The 17,153-nt window shown below is 35.7% G+C and overlaps 1 protein-coding gene across 1 annotated transcript in view; it reads left to right on the top strand.

The window, feature by feature from the left end:
• MMP16 (matrix metallopeptidase 16) overlaps positions 1 to 17,153 on the top strand; it is a 179,920-nt gene that overhangs the window by 151,415 nt on the left and 11,352 nt on the right. Inside the window, exon 7 of the mRNA XM_074144867.1 lies at positions 7,940 to 8,078. Coding sequence (XP_074000968.1) covers positions 7,940 to 8,078 — 139 coding nt within the window. The remainder of the gene's footprint in view (positions 1 to 7,939; positions 8,079 to 17,153) is intronic.

Raw genomic sequence — 17,153 nt, 5'->3', positions numbered from 1 at the left:
TGAAACTCACATGAACTGATGAAGTAGATGTGGAAAAGTGCCTTTTGAGATCGAGATTTTAAAAAGGATAGTCTTGATTTATTTTTACTTAGGTAAAATAAATATACTTTGCGTTTCCCGAATTCAAGAAGTTTTTTAATACTCCCATAAAGGTGTGTAGTAGGGAAACTTCATTCTCTCCTGGATCACAGTCTTGAAATATAGTCCCTGTGAGTTCTCTCCTCTGGTAAGTTTACATAGCTAGAACTTGTCTTTCTCTATAAGAGAATAATTTAAAGTTACTAAACAGCTTAGTATATTATTTACCACTGGCTTTTTTTTTTGCAATACCAGGTGGGAAAAAATTAGAAGCATACGCATTTTTCTGAATGTTTCAGTCTGCCACTCCTGCTTTGCATAGCTCCTGGGTGTGTTTAATCTTCCATTGACAAAGGCTTGCTTTTGCCTATGGTCAGAGGTAGCTTATGGGAGAAGACATGACCCAGTGTTAAACCTTGATGTGTTTGGTCAATAATATTAAGCTACAGTATTAACTGGAATTCAGCATTTGATTAACATTGACTTAAGGCAGAAGTAGTATGTTTATTTCTCTCCTTTTTTGGGAAATTAAATAGGCCAAGCATTGATCCCGTGGAATCTAGCCATAGTGAAACTTCTCTCTCTAGCAGCTGTAGATATTAAACTTTTCAGTTTTGCATCTCATTCCATCTTTTGGTGGTTGAATACCCTTAGCGGCACTATACACATATACTTTAACATTAAGTCAGAGTCTCAGTATTGACTGACAGAAATTCACACAGAGATATTTACTGTACAATGCAAGGGTAATTCACAAATTACTGGGGGGTTCACAGACATTTTTATAATCATAGTCAAAATATTATAATTTACAATAGAGATTTGTCATTTTTTTCACGTATCCACTGTCTGCCGTAAATCTTTTCCTGCCTTCTATACCTTCAGATTCGTTGTAAAGCCAGCACAAAAACTAATTTCTGCTAAAGTCAGCTTAATCTTCATCTCCAAGTAGTTACAAAAGTTACTACTTTAAAGGTTTCTAATTTTTTCTTCTTTCCAGCTCTTTGTAGATTTTTTAGAATGTCTATCACATTGGACAGTCTTTTTGTTTTTAGTGGGTATCATTTGGACCTCTGAATCACAGTGTCATGTTGTCATTACGGAATTGCAGATAGAGTTCATTAGGTATAAAATAAAGGGCAGAGTTCTAGAGATTTTGTAGCAAATTAATGTTTTATTGTTGGCAATGGTTGTTGGTCCGGAGATGCAGGAGAAAATGAGATACTGAGAGAAGAAAGCTCCATTAATTTTGTACTAAAAAAGGCCACTAGTTTGTGTATTATGGATGAACTGAAATATCTGGAGATCGTTTTTAATTCTCCTACCCATCAGTTGTGTCCCTTAAGGAACCTGAAAGATGTTTAAGGTGAGAATAAATACCAAACTTGAAATTAATTATTCATAGGAGTACAGATTTAAACATTCATTTGAAAAAAAATGAGATGGCAGCAATGCTTACCAGCATCAAATCAAAATAAAGAAAAGGAAAGTTACAAAGCTTTTGGGTTAGAAACCAAAACTTTAACTTCGTTAAAAGAGTTCATAGAATCAAACATGAAGAACAATTCAACACAATCATCACTAAAACCCTAAAACTGGTTTATTGTAAAATTAGGAGAAGACTGTGTCTAACAATAAACTATGAAAATTATGCATTATGAGCCAGATTTTTTTACTCTAATACACTCTTCCATTCAAGATTCTCCAAGTTGTTAATAAAGAAGTTCTTTTAAGAGGAAGGTATTTACTATAATCACACAGAACATACTATATTTTGGTCACTTCATCTAATCATTGAGTTACATATGCATAGGAAAAAATACCTAGAGCATTTACTAATAGTGCAGAATGTTTTATGTATAACCTCTGTTCAGTTTGTTGTCCCTAAAAAGCTTTATTTTTTTTTCTCAGAAGTATCCCATCTTCTAAATAAAACAAATGTCATAGCACTCAATTTGAGTGACTGCTCCTGCTTCTTCATCCTACTGTTACTTTTATCCATAATATAGTTTCTGAAACAGCTTACAGTCTCTCCTTACTCAATGCCCATTTTCTAATTCTTAGATATATTGCTCAATTTCAATTCAATTTTTTTTTGTTTTGTTTTGTTTCAGTTCTGCTTTTTGAACTGGCAATTATTGCCCAAGTTTAATTTATGTAGTATGCCTATAGTCATAATATTTAATGATCCATTATTATGCAAGATCCCAGCTGCACAGATCCATATATTTGGAGCTTTTGGGTAACTACAGTTGCATACAAAAAAGGCATTTGCTAGCCAGCAAGGAAAGGCACTAAAAGCTACACATTCAGTGTACATGTTTGTCAGGCTTGGAATTGGAGTGCATGTGACAAGTTATATGTTCAACCTGTCTGCAGGAGTTAATGCGTTTTGGGGAAATGAAATACTTAAAAGTATATTTAACCAATATAGTGGGAAAGACAAACAGGTTTTCAATACACAATATCTCTCAAAAGAGGCAAAATTATGTTTATTCAGTATACCCAAATATACTGAGACATATTTTGTCAGAGAAACACTTTCAAGCTATTTACTTCACTTAGGGTGAATACACTTTCTCTTGGACTATGCCTCTTTCAAATTTCAGTTATAGCTGAACTGTGTTGAAAACACATTTTCAGTAATTGTACCTGTTTATCAAAATGCAGATGATAAAATTGGTGGTAAATATAACTTTCTGTAAGATAAATTAGGTACATTTAGTTATATGTGCTGAAATGTTCCATTCTTTCTATAAGCAGAGCCTACCCTATCGGATACCTCAGAAAGATCCTTGGCATGCTTTACAGCCACATCCTAGAGTTTCTTGACTTGAGTTCCAGAGTTTGAACTCTGGCAGTCTAAAACCATTGAGTCCAGTATGTCCGTAAAAAAGTCAGCCAGGAAAATTAAATTTACATAAACAAATTATTCTGTCAACCTCTGCCAACACCTACCTTGCCCAATCGTATAAATGATCCAACCTTTCAGTTCTGCTCTCAGACATTTCCAGATATTTGCTGATTCGCATCAGTCTGGCTATCTCTAAAAATACTTCTATTGGCAAATCATGTACTGGCTCCTGTCCGTTTAAATAAGACCATAAAATGCTAAAATTATACATTTTCAAAATTTGAGTTCTGTGGAAACCTTTAGGATTGTTACTGATGAGCAATACCCCATTGTTCATGGTTACTGCAATGGCATGTAAATCTACTGAAAATAGGGCAGGAAAATAAGGAGTCTACAGGATTCCATCAGCAGAAGAGAGAGTATGGTACGGTATGTTCACAATTATGCTTCAGAATGGAATATTTAGCATTAAAGGCAATGGCAAAGGAAGATCTTGTTTCAAGCCACAAACCCTTTATCCTTAATATTGGCCAGATGTGTTACAGTATAGAAAGGTTTCCTGAAAACAAGCAGAAGGATTTAGTCTACAAGATGGTTTTAATATGAAGTGACAAAGGTCTTGGATTAGATCTTGCAGTCAAAGTGCTACTATTCTTGGTGATAAAGAAAAACAAAGAAGGTGAATGAAGGCTGAACACCAGTGAGCAGCTGTGACTGTTGCTGATTGCTTATGGCTTTTCGCGCTGTGGATCGTTAAATTGTCATATGCCTTTCTGCAGACATCTGTGGATGCTCTGAGTTTGCATGTGCTTCGGAAGGACTCTAGAGGAGTAAAAGTCCATCTAGTGCTATTAATCACAAAATTATCGCCTTTGGTCCAGGAGGTCCCTGAACAAGTTATGGGTGACTGGGAGAGAGTAACAGAGAGGTATTGTTGCATGTTCCCTTTGTTTTTATTGGAATAGAATAGAATAGAATAGAATAGAATAGAATAGAATAGAAAAGTAGTGCATTTGGAAGGGACCTACAACAATCATCTAGTCTAACTGCCTGACCACTTCAGGGCTGAAATCTTATCTGTTAATTTAATAGTGACTTCACTGGATATAGGATAAAGGTCTAGATGAACCCTGATCTAGCCCTGTGTGGTCATCCTTATCATTTTATGTTCTTTGCATTATGACAGGTTGAACCCAGGAAACAAAAAGTAGAGAATGGACAGGATTTATCTCACTTGCATTTAGATGCCCACTTTGTACTTTGCAGACATCTAAACAGGAGGCGGGTTTCTAGATTCCCTTTATAATCAGTGTAGAGAAGTAAACAACCAAATGAAACCTACCTGAGAATGTTTCTATGAAGGACTTTTATTGTGCCAGGTTCAGTGATTCATTTCTAAACAGATTTTTACATTGTAGGCATATAAGTCCGGTCAAATCAATTCTACTTATGTAACTCACTGAACACTAATCTAGTTATATTAGTACAGAAGTAATAGTCTCGTTTCTTTGTAGAATTTTTGAAGTAACCAGGTACATATTAAAAAAAAGAAAAGGTCTTGAAGATTCATGGTTTTTCATGATACCATTTCAGATACCATTTCTATTGGAAGTATCTCTAAAATGACTAGAGGATCGAGTGGGGATCTCCTATAATCAGTCTCAGGTGAAAAGGCTTGTGCCAGTCCAGGATGGATACGTAGACACAGTAACACCTTGCTGAATTAATTTCTTGTCAGATACCTTGAATTATTTCTTGTTGAAAGCTTATGGATACATAATATTGACATTACCATATATATATTGTATATTTAAATATATATTTGTATATATTTTTTAATATATATATTCCTGGGGCTATGCTGCATGAATCAAACATTCCAACTTTGACATAATTTTATTACTGTGAAGATTTTAATTGTCATATTGCAGGGCAAATTATTGTTTTGCTAAGGAATTTGAGCAAAAAATAAATAAGAATAATCTCACTATTATGCTGCAAATTGGTAATATTAAATATGAAATACACAATTTGACATACAGCTCAATACCAGATCTGCAGAATGTAGTTTCATCGGTCTTCTTATCAAAATGAGTTAATGCAAATATATTCCACAAATCACTAAGGCTGAAACGTAACTCATTCTCAATAAGATCTTTTTTGCCTTGTTGAGTTTACAGATTTTGTTGCACTGTGAAATCTGTGTTCGTTGCAGAGTCAGTTTTTTCCAAGAATGCATATTTAGTCTCCTTACTGAGGTCATTCCACAGACACTTTGATATTGTACCAGAAATCACTATGATGGTATAGTACTGTCAGGACAGCACTGCCCAAACTAAAATGATTCCTTGCTACTCTGGCCACATTTATCCTAACACTTGGAAGTTTGTGAACTATTGAATATAGCCATGACTATTTAAAGTTTGAGGTTCTTTTGTTTTGGCTTGGGTTTTTTCTGTTCTGTTTTGTTAGAACAAACCAAACAGTTTATGGAATTGATTGAATATTTAACAATGTAGTTCAAGTCTGATCAAAAGGAGATTATTGCTGTCATTAGAACTACAGAGATCTTTCTATTGTAGCACATTAATGTGATTTGCATGATCTACTTTGGCGTGCTAGCTGAAAGTTGAGATTCATTAGCCAACCTAGAATGTTATAAGCTTTGTCTATAGCACTAACATCTAGACTTTCCATAGTATGGGCTTTGTATCAGGAAACTCCTGAAAGCCTGAACATTTCATTTCTGACCTTTGTTCAATGAAGCAATTATGGGTGTGCTTATGTCCTTTTGTATTCAGCTAAGTAGTCTGCCTTTGTTCAGCTTTAAATGTCGTGCTTATTTTGTACCCACAACCTGATCACTGTCCTTCTGAGTTGGTGGTCATTTTATGAGAGCTGGATATGGTCCTTCCTGCAACTAGACATTGTTTTCTAAGATGTGCTTTTGCAACCAAATTTAGATGAATAAAAAGGGTTGTCTTTCTTGGAATGAAGAAAGACAGGATTGGAATATTCCATTGTACTGAAGGTAATAACAGATATGACAAAGACCGCAGTTTTAAATCACTGCAGCTTGGTACTTGTTTGTCCTTTTTATAAACTTTAGTAACTGATCTCTGAGATGCTGCCTGCTTTTGAGGGTTTTATAGAAATTTGGGGAGGACAAAGAACTCTTTGGCCTATTCCTAGATTGGTGGTGCCTAAAAAAACCTGACCTGAAAATCCATTTCAAACATTTATTACAGTTTCAATAAAAAATACTTCCAAACGTCTGCTTTGAGGATATACCCCCTAATCTTAACTTTCAAAAGCCCTCTTGTTTTATCTACGTGCTGTAATACAAAATAACAGAGGTTGACATTATCTGTTCCAGCATTCAGAATACATGCTTCAGTTAGGCCTTCCTAAATATTTCTGTCTCTAAATTGTATTCTCCCATTTTTGCCAATTTGGAGTTCTGATTGGAATTTAGTCAATTAATCATAAAAAATTGCTCTGCTGACCTTCCTTAAATGTTATAATACATCTTACAATAAAAAAAACGATGAAAGCCGAAAATAGGAATCTAATCAGCTGAGAATAGTGCAACTGTGTTACACTAGCAATGAAATAGCTACATGTGAAAAAAAGTGGGGGATTTTAGTAGTACTATTTCCAGACAATTGCAACTTTTCCATATAATATTTTTCAGGTTGTGTGAGCTACTTGAACTTTTTTTAATACTAAAGTTTTCAGAAATCTGGGACTCAACTCTTTCAATTTTAGACTCATTTATGCACGATTAATGTGGTTTTTATATGTATGTGTATGGAGCTGTTTTGTATTTGTACGACTAATACTTTTTGTGGAGATTTATAAATTGTTGAGTCATTGGAAAGATAAACAATTGAAAGAGAGCTGTGATCTCAGTTTTGGAAAGATTATGAATAAAGTTCATCATAAGCCTGCTCCTGCAAAGTATTAATCTTCTCTCCAAGCTGTGCCAGTTCCCATAAGAGCACAGATCTCTTTTGCTTGGCAAGTTGACCTCTGCAGAAAGAAGGCTGAACTGTCATGTAAAACTGTGACAGATATCTGACAGAATAGCACTTTCTTTATCATTTAAGAGGTTTTGTTTTATGTAATGCTAATTCTGTAAAAATGTGCAAATGTGTGTAAAAAGTTAAATACTTGCTTACCCCATCCCTCATCTCTAAATATTGGATGAACTGGAAGTGTTGTTCTTATAAGAACTGAAGAGGTACAACAACGACATCTTTATCAACACCTACCTGATGTGTCACATACTCATTTCTCAACCTGAACATTCTTCATTCCTCAACAATGCAACTTCCGTATGACTCTCACTTAAAGCAATAGCATATCCCACAGGGAGAAGCCATTCTAGATGGCAACAAACTAAGAGAGATTTACCAGGACAATGGATTTAGTGCCTATAACTGGCTGTAATCTTAACCGTTTATTACATGGAAAGACTGCAAATCTTCACTACAGTAAAGTTGTCATCAAAATGTAGTTCTTAGTGGACTGTCATAGTAATGTTACAGCTATATCTATCAACCTTTCACTGTTAGAAGCTACTTGCAGAATTAGTTGATCTTCAAAGGCTGTCTGTAGTCCCCTTATGTTAGACTTACACATATGCGTGTGGTTTGGTCTAAAAGCACCTGTAGTCAGTCCACAAATTTTAAATTGGGCCCCTTACAGGAATGACGTTGAGAAAGTTACATCATCACACACAGCACGCTGTGTGTTCTGCCGAAGGTCATCTACGCCCAACACACAGTGCACACGGGTAGCTTATTCCCACCTCAGGGAACAACTGCTTCTGACACATTTGTAGTGTGTGGATGTGACACAAATGCAAACACAAATACGGTTATGCAAACAGCGAAAGGTCATGCTCTGAAAATGCTAGGATAGGCTGCTCAGTATTTTCAAGGCAGCAACTGAACGCATATAAATGCCTCAAAGCATAGTAAGAGACGTATATTTCTTTTCCAGGATCAGTGGTTTTGGCGAGTCAGAAACAACAGGGTGATGGATGGATACCCCATGCAGATTACCTACTTCTGGAGGGGACTTCCTCCCAGCATTGATGCAGTTTATGAAAACAGTGAGGGGAATTTTGTCTTCTTTAAAGGTAAGAAAAGTAAGATTTTGTGTAATACTTTTGACTGTGATGATTTCTTGGAATATATCTTGTTTATTTTTACTAACAATTTGTAAATCATGCTGCAAATTGGTAGCTAAATGAAAAGTATATGAGTTATGTTTTCTCATTTTGGCAAGTACTGCTTTAATTTATGATTATCCCTCAGATTATGATATCATTTACTCTTACATATTCAGTAAAAATTTTGAAGTATAAATAAGAGGCAGTGCAGTGATCTACTTTGAAAACCTTTTGGAAAAATGTGGATTAGGAAGCAAGAATGAACACACTTCCATGTTTTTTCTTTGCAGTTCTCTGCTCTTATTGCTTTTTACAAATGAATTTTGCATATATTTAAATGGCATCTGCCCTAGATTTATCTCGCTGTACTGCATTGTGGTTATTTCATCTGAGAACAGTGATGTTAGGAGTGGGAAAAATAAATATCTTTTTCAAAGATATGTATTTAGTATTTTTAAAGAAGAATAAACTTCAGAAAATATGTTGTATGGCTTGAATTGTTGCTAATCATTCTTTTCGAAGTTTCAGTCCAGGTATCAGCCATTCTTCAAAATTAAAGTTTTTGAACATTAATCTAATTTAGATTTAATGAGAAAATTATCCTATATGTTAAATAAATACCCATTTAGCAACAAAGTAATGAAAAGCATGTAAAGTATGTTTTATAAAATAATAATTTGGGAGAACAAAGAAGAAACTGAATAGATATGTGAAAAAATATTCAGCTATTTAGTGTTTTATTAGTTATATTACTGTGTGAGTGATTCAATTGTTAACTCATTACAAAAAAGTAGATGTTTTTTAAAAAGTTGTTATATTGAAAATGAATTCATTTTTACAAGTGGAGTCGTTAACAGGGAGATAGAAATTATATTTCATTCACTATGGAAATATTATCATCTTGGGAATGCTAAATGGAAATATTTAATAACATGCAGAAAGATGAAACTTATGTTTTACTAATCAGGAAATTGTATTTTTTCTGTCAATCATAAGGAAAATTACCTTCCATATAGTACATTTTCTATTTACATGACTTCAATACAACATATGCTTTTACTTCTGTTGCCATAAAATGAACTTCATGTCATAAAGTCTGGGAAGTTGATAAGATCAGGAATCATGATCAAAGTACCTCCAAACTCCATCCCTCTGCTTGGTTTTTGGGTCGATGGGACATGGGAGGATACAAATATTATTCTGTAGATATTTCTTTGCTCGTCACTGCTACACAAAGCAAAGGAAATACACTGCACATTCCATAACTCTACCTTGATAATGCTGGGATCCATGAGAATTATAGAATTGTAGAATCATTTAGGTTGGAAAAGACCTTTAAGATCATCAAGTCCAACTGTTAACCTAACACTGCCAAGTCCAACACTAGACCTTGTCCCTGAGCACCACAACTACATGTCTTTTAAATACCTTCAGGGATGGTGACTCCATCACTTTCCTGGGCATCCTGTTCCAATGCTTGACAACCCTTTTGGTGAAGAAATTTTTCCTAATATCCAGTCTAAACCTCCCCTGGTGCAACTTGAGGCCATTTCCTCTTGTCCTATCGCTTCTTACTTGTTACCCCCACCTTGCTACAACCTCCTTTCAGATAGTTGTAGAGAGCAAAAGCGTCTCCCCTCAGCCTCCTTTTCTCAAGGCTAAACATCCTCAGCTGCTCCTTGTAAGACTTGTGCTCTAGACCCCTCACCAGCTTGATTTCCCTTCTCTGGGTGTGATCCAGCACCTCAATGTCTTTCTTGTAGTGAGTGGCCTAAAACTGAACACGGTATTCGAGGTGGGGCCTCACCAGTGCCAAGTACAGAGGGGCCTTCCCTGGTCCTGCTGGCCACACTATTGCTGATTACCTGAGCTTCAAACAGAAATGATCAAGTTTAGTCTTAGACATTCTTTGTTTTCCTTCCCAGTGACCTCAAAATACGTTTTATTATTATTTAACTGTTCACCCAATGCTGACTGACTCTTGCTAGGTCTTAGAGGAATGAGTTTATTCAATAGTCTGTATGTTATAGTTACAACAACAACAACAACCAGAAAAAAAAAAAAAAAAAAGGAGAGGAAATTCTCTATTTTCTACCTGGGAAGTTAAATAATCAAGATTAATAAAAGCAAGCAGAAGCAGCAGAACTGTGCCTTAGAAGTCAGAATATTGTGTTCTTTTCCTTCGTCACCATCCCTAGTTTATGTTCTCTGATTTTAGACCAGCTAGTTCTGTGCTTTCTAGCTGATACCGTACGATACTTGGATTTTCTGTTGCAGGCATTTTCCCACCTGCTTTCTTTTCAAAGTTCCGTCCATTACTTTTCCAGTGACATTTGTGTTGTCCCTTTGTTTGCCAAGGTCAAAAGTCCTTTTATTTCCTTGTGTGATTTTTCTGAATTTTTGCTTCTCTGCTGCTTCCTCTTCATGATTTCCAAAATCTACCTGATGGTGTTTATCTATCAGTGTCATTTGTGTTTTTCCACTACCACAGAATCAATAGGTTCAGCTGAGTCTTTTGTATGTGTGTCCTTGAAAATTCCTGTTTACCAAGGATCTCAGCTGCCTTGTGGAACATGATTGCAGAAGTCTATATAAATAGACTGCCAGCAACAATCATTGCCTCTTTTCTTCCATTCCTTTGCATAATTTCTTCCTGGGAAAAGAGTATATTCACTTTCCGCCCAAAGGTGCTAGAAATAGACAAATTGATTGTTCCTAAGATGGTGAGCCAGTAGAACATGTTATCCAGGTAGTGTGCTTTACCAAACAAAAACTGGTCAAACCAAGGAAGTTCTAGAAGGAGCTTTAAACCAAAAGTCTGGCATAGACATGTGTTCACAAAGCACATATCTAAGCCAACGTTTATGTCCACTATTCAGAGAAAAAAGAGAAAAGATAGAGTGAATGCCATCACAGAGCTTGGACTGGAATGTCACGAAGCGCTCCTCTCAGAAAACCAGATCATTTCATTTTAAGACTGGTCGGTTCTTCACAGCAAACGTGTGGTGTTTGAGTAAAGACAACATTTACTTGTAGATTTTTAAATAAAGTCTCCAAAACTTTCTATGATTCTATGAAAACTTCTTCTCAAAGTATCAGCAACATCCAACGTCCTGTAGAGTATAAAGTCTCTGGAGAGAGACTGTTTCTGGAGAAACATAGAGAAACAGGTCAGTGTGTAAATATCCTCCCTTCAGAACAGCCACTGCCGCTTCTGCAGATGCTCAAAGGAAGGCTCCAGGTGCACTTTCCATCTCCTTTGTGCTCTTTTACTCACTTTGGAGGCTTTGGCTTCCAGTGCCTGACTGGTTTTTTCACTCCTACTTTCATATTTGTGTAGTGGTATCTCTAGTCTCTGTGGAAGGTGAAGAAAGCAGCAAGCCAATTTACTCATCAGCAATCGCTAGTGTGTAATTGCCACCTTGCTTCTCCTTTCATGCCTACACTGTCATAAGTTAAGGATAAACAATATCCCTATTGACCAGTGACATTTTCAAAATGCACGCAGGATAGACCTTATGAACTATCCTGGATCGAAACGTTCTGTTTATCTCTTTAGAAAACCACAAATCTTATTTTTCAGTAATCTATGCTCTATTTGATTCTTTAAATCCTTGTCTTTCAGGATGGCAAACATCAAATTTGAAATAGTTGATTTAAATTATAAAACAGGTTTAGATCTTTATTACATTTTTTTTTAAACATTAGATTTTTCCTCCCTTTGTGTATACAGTTAGATTCATGATATTAGTAGACTTCTTCTTTACAGTAGTAGAAATATAGATTAGTAGAGGTATAAAAGTTTTTAAAAATTAATATTTTTTTAAATGGGAACTATTGTTCCCATTATTGTTCCCTCATTTTGTACAATATGAGCCATATGCAAATGATATAAGATGGCAGGCAGCTCAGGATGGCACATTTATTTAGGAACCTTTGAAACATCTTTATAACTTACATTTTTGCTGTGAGAAATGTAGTTATTCTGAACTTGTGCTAATAAAATCTATCAGTATATTTATACCTATTTGACATTACTCTCCTGAGAATACTTGAGGAGCCTGTGAGATCATGCATAATGTGTTAGATGTCCATAGAAAATCAAGTTGAATCAAGTTCAGAAATGTTGGATCGAGTGTCATCTTTGGTTTTGAAATTTCATTGTTTTGTGGGGTTTTTTAAAATTAATTTTACAATTTTAACTTTTCTTTCCTTTTTTTTTTTCTAAACAAAACACCACTATTTATTTACACAAGGAAAAACAATTGTAAAAATTCAGTACCTTGTAGTGTAAAGTGATGCTTGCTCATTTTGGTGGCTTAAGATACTTGGCCTGCCTCCTTGTGTCTCATAATGCTCATAAAATACATAGCAATCTGGTGGATCGCTGCTTATAAAAAGCAGATGTTTACATTCTTCTTATTATTCACTGCTGGTGTCCATGCTGAATCATAATAAGAAGATGGCACCAGAGTGACACTTTTTTTTTTTTTTTTTTTTTAATGAGGAAATTCAATAGTAAAATTTATTCTGTGCACCTGTGGGAATTTATATGGTTCTAAAAATGAAATTGTCAAACCATCTGCGCTACTGAATGTTATGGTAAACCAAATGTAGCAATAGAAAGGCTGCTGTAAAACTCATAATACCAGTGCCACCATCATAACTTTCAACTGCACTTATCCCACTACTTGAAGTTTTATTTTGAAAAATAGATTTACTATAGTGTCAGATAATGGAGCAGAGAAATGACAAAAACTTAATGTGGGAAACAGATAAAAAAGAAAAGGAAGCATGAATAGTAATTTGAGAGTTACTAGTAAGAAGATACTCAGTGCTGGCTTGAAAGACCAAAGTTAACAGCAAGGGTGACTAGGGAAAAACCTTTCAGAAGTAGATATTAAAATTTTAACTGGTTTCAATTGAATATAATTCCTAAAAGTTTTGAGAATTTGTCCCATCTCTGTAACACTTACAGTGATTATATGCTATATCCCAAACAGGTCTTGCACTACACACCTATCAGAATTGCATATAATATCAACAAAAACCTTGGTTGCTGACAACCCAGGAGCACATCTATCCAGCATTCTGATTCTTCAAAGGAAGAATTACAGTTGCTAAAATCTGCATAATTGTTTGCAGTAGTCAGTAGGTAGTTAAATAGTCTGTAGAATATCTGGAGTTAAATATTCAATATTTTAAGTGAAGCCTAGCAATACAGATACCCTTTATTTCCAGTAATTTTTTTATAATGTCAAAGATAGATGTTGAGAGACTTCAAATAATTGCAGTCACAGTTCATCCTTCTCGATTGTTTCCCTACAGTGATGATATTTAACAAAGCATTATTGCAAAAAGTAAGACATTTTGACTTTTTTATCACTTGCTTCAATCTCAGCTTGTGACCTTACCATTCTGCTTGTTATTATATCAGATCTTACATTAGGGAATAAAAGCAGAGAGATGAAACATTCTGAAGGTTGGCCAGACTTCATGAAAAGTGGTGCTTTATTCTGTGTGTGAATAACAAACCCACCAACCAGACCTTAAAAAACAACTTTATAAAATAAGTACAGTGGTGATTTCTGCCAAGGGCATAGGTTAGGAGTCTCTGAACAAGCATTAGTTATCTATAAGATAGAGATCTCTATAAGATCAAACTATAACTATTCTAGTTTTGTCATATATTCTTTTTTTCCATTATAATCACAATTAATGAAGTGTACTGACTATTTATCAGTGGAAGTGGAATATGAGCTAAACGAAAGAATATTGACTTAACCATTCTTTTTTAATACATTTTAAGATACATAAATATAAGTTAGAAATAAAAGGGGCTAATTCTCATCACAGTCAGGCATGTTTTGCATCGATTTTCAGCTATAACTCCTCCTCCTTTGGTTCTGAGTTTGAAAGCTTGTCATTTTTTCTGACTTTTTGGAAATCCTCTGATCAACAGCCACCTACTTTCCTCCAGCTGAGGAACAGAAGCTAAAAAGGAAAAAAAAAAAAAAAACCAAACCAACAAAACCCAGAACAAACCACCTAAAAACTCCTGACACAAACAAACAAACAAAAAAACCAAAGTGAAAACTGTCAGCCAGATGGAACATTTGGATTTCTTATATACAAGTCCTTCCCATTACCAATCAACACAGTTGTAGCAGACTAAACATGTCTTCCAAAGCAAATGTTAAATACAATTCTCCCTAGTTAGAATCAATAGAAGTCTTGCCCACATATGTTAGAGCTCTCAATGCCCTACTGTCTCCATAAGATACAGTTAAATTTACCTTTTCTCTACCCAGAAAGAATTTGCTTCTTAGTAAGAAATCATGTGAAGAAGAATTTAGTTTCTTAAGTCTTGTGTTCCCACATTTACACTTTCCTTCTACTTCAGTGTATCTGAATATGCAATGAATACCTGGCTTAGTGATGCCCTCACTTAAAATAGTATATTCTCAACCCTTATTTATTTTAGTATGATCTGATCTTTTTTGACTCATTGGGTATGGCTGATAATGATCTATTCCTAACAATTACTGTTACTTTTATTCCTTGTAAGGCACAGAGCAAGGTAATGGCATTACATATATCACAGCATATGCCTCTCAATGCTGTGCAACAGCTGTCATTTTAAATGATCTTCTGAAACAGAAATGAGCTGGCTCAGTATCGTTCTCTGGATGCCATCTGTTGTTCACACCATAAGTACCAACTAGTAAGGTCCAAACTGCATGACTTCTCTTACCGTTGCATTTGAAACCGCCATTACCATCTGAAGCCTTCAGATGGTGTCCGGTCATGTGAATTGGCAAAAAGATAAACCACATGGGAGGAGGGATAGTGAATGAGTGAAGATGCTCACCCCTGTCATGGTCAAACCCTGTAAGTGAATTTTGTAAGGAATGTCACCAAAGGCAAATGTCAGGTTAGCACAGACCTTAATCCCAGGTCAACACAGACCTCAGCTTTCCATGACTGTTCTTCATAAATCTCTTCATAAGTGTTCTTCATAAGTCTCTTTTATTTTCAGTACTTCAAATGGCTCTGTACAAACTCATTCCTTGAATCCTTTCTTCCTTCAACTGGCAGGGAGGAGAAGATGGATCTGTTGAGCAAACTGTAGTGTCTGTGCTTGGAAGTGGGTGGCAAGCAGCTGTAAAGAAGCTGATAAAAAATTTGCTCTGGAAACCCAGCATGGGAGGGACTGAAACTGTATCCCCTCTCCTAATTAAAACTGTGATAAAATGCAAGCGTTTTAAATCACTGCAGTACAAACAGGGAGATTAAAAAACCCCTCCCTTTAAACAAACATTTAATACTACTGAGGGATAGCTAAAATATAAAACCAGCTGCAAAACAGCTCAGCAGATTTTCCCTCTTGGTGACTTTGGCATACACCTGATCCCAGATCTTTGGGGTAATATTGCATTTCCTTATAAAGTATTCATACAGTACAGTGCCTTAATCTCCTAAGTCTGTGTAACACCCTGCCTAGCCTTACAGGTAAGTACAATGGCTAACATGGACAGCCATGGTTTTATGTCTTAGGATCTGTTTGCAAATATTTGAGCAAAATTTGTTTTCAAACTTTTCAGTGTATATTTTAAAAATCTTAACCATAAATAACAATGGATAAAGCAAAGTGAAGTATTCAATAGCCCAATACGGTATGTATGTTCATGGATCTTCTCTAGACCATTCTGTGATGTAACTCAGAAGGGTCTACATGGTGTCAGAGTATCTTCTCCTTCGGTGTTATTATTACGAAAAATAGCAATGCTTTTTGGAAACACACATGAAGGTAGGGCTTTGAAGAGATTCTTTTCCTACACAATGGAGCCTATAGTCTACCTCAGAAAGAGTGTCCCTGTGGCCTAGATGACATAAAGCAAAGAGAAGACAGGCCTTCAGAGCAAGCTCTTCAGATAAGTACTAAAATGCAAATTATGCTCCCTTTTCCCTATTTCTAGGGGGCATATGAGGATCTTTATTCCCTTTTTTCAGCCAAAGCTGTCTGTGTTTGAAAGAGAAGTCTCTACTGAAAAGACAAAGGTGAGAAGTGTATTTTGAAGAAGAAATAGAAGAAAGCAAAAATGTAAAAAGGAGAAGGTGGTTGCAAGAGTAGGACAGGAAGCACAGTATGTGGATAAAGCCCTAATAAAGAGTCTGGAAGACAACACAATTATTGGGGAAAGTGTTAGACTAAAGGCTTAATACAAGGTGATGAACCAGGTGAGATAATCGTGGAAGTGTTCAGTGAGGAAGAAGAGCTTGGCTAGGAAGCTAGAGCAAACTGAAGCTGGGAAACTGGAGTTCTGTTCTGGTGAGGTAAGCTATCCAGTTACAAGAGAGAGCAGAGGATGCATCCCCTCCAAAAACAGGTACAGGGAGGGGGGGCTGTCCTACAAAACACTGGTGCGACTGCTGCTTCTGCAGACACAGACAGAGATATAATGACAATATATTTAGCTAGTCAATGCAACAGTAAGGGTTCAACCACTGTGCATTGCTGTCCAGGAGACGCTAGGCTATTATTCATATTTAAGACAGCTTAAAATTCAGACAGTGTGCTAACACCAGCTAGCGTCAAACAACTACCTGGTATTATCAGCATGTAGTAAGTCTATTGGGTGTTTTTGAATGATTCGTTACCCACAACCAAAGGTTAAATCTTACTGCCACTGGTAGTAAAGGCAACCCCCCCATTAATTTCAGAAACACAAGGTTTTCACCGGTGGGACTTCAGAACCTCAGTTTGCTATCTTTAGGCCACACTAAAGAAAATATTATTTGAAAAAAATTTAAATTCTATGGTCATTTCAGAAATAATCTGTACATCCTTCATAAGTAATTTAACCTCTTGAGGAGAAGAGTACAGAGTAATAAAAGTATATGGTCTCTATGAGGATGGAAATTTCTATTTTTTATTTATTTATATGTTTTCTTACCTCATTTTGCCTTAAAATTCAGTCTTTCCTCATGAAATGTAAATCTCTTGTGTAGTATTGCTGTAAATGTATTACGTTATCGACC

The sequence above is a fragment of the Numenius arquata genome, chromosome 3, assembly GCF_964106895.1.
Source record: "Numenius arquata chromosome 3, bNumArq3.hap1.1, whole genome shotgun sequence".
NCBI classification, from domain to species: Eukaryota; Metazoa; Chordata; class Aves; order Charadriiformes; family Scolopacidae; genus Numenius; species Numenius arquata.
This window is presented reverse-complemented; position numbering and strand designations above follow the sequence as displayed.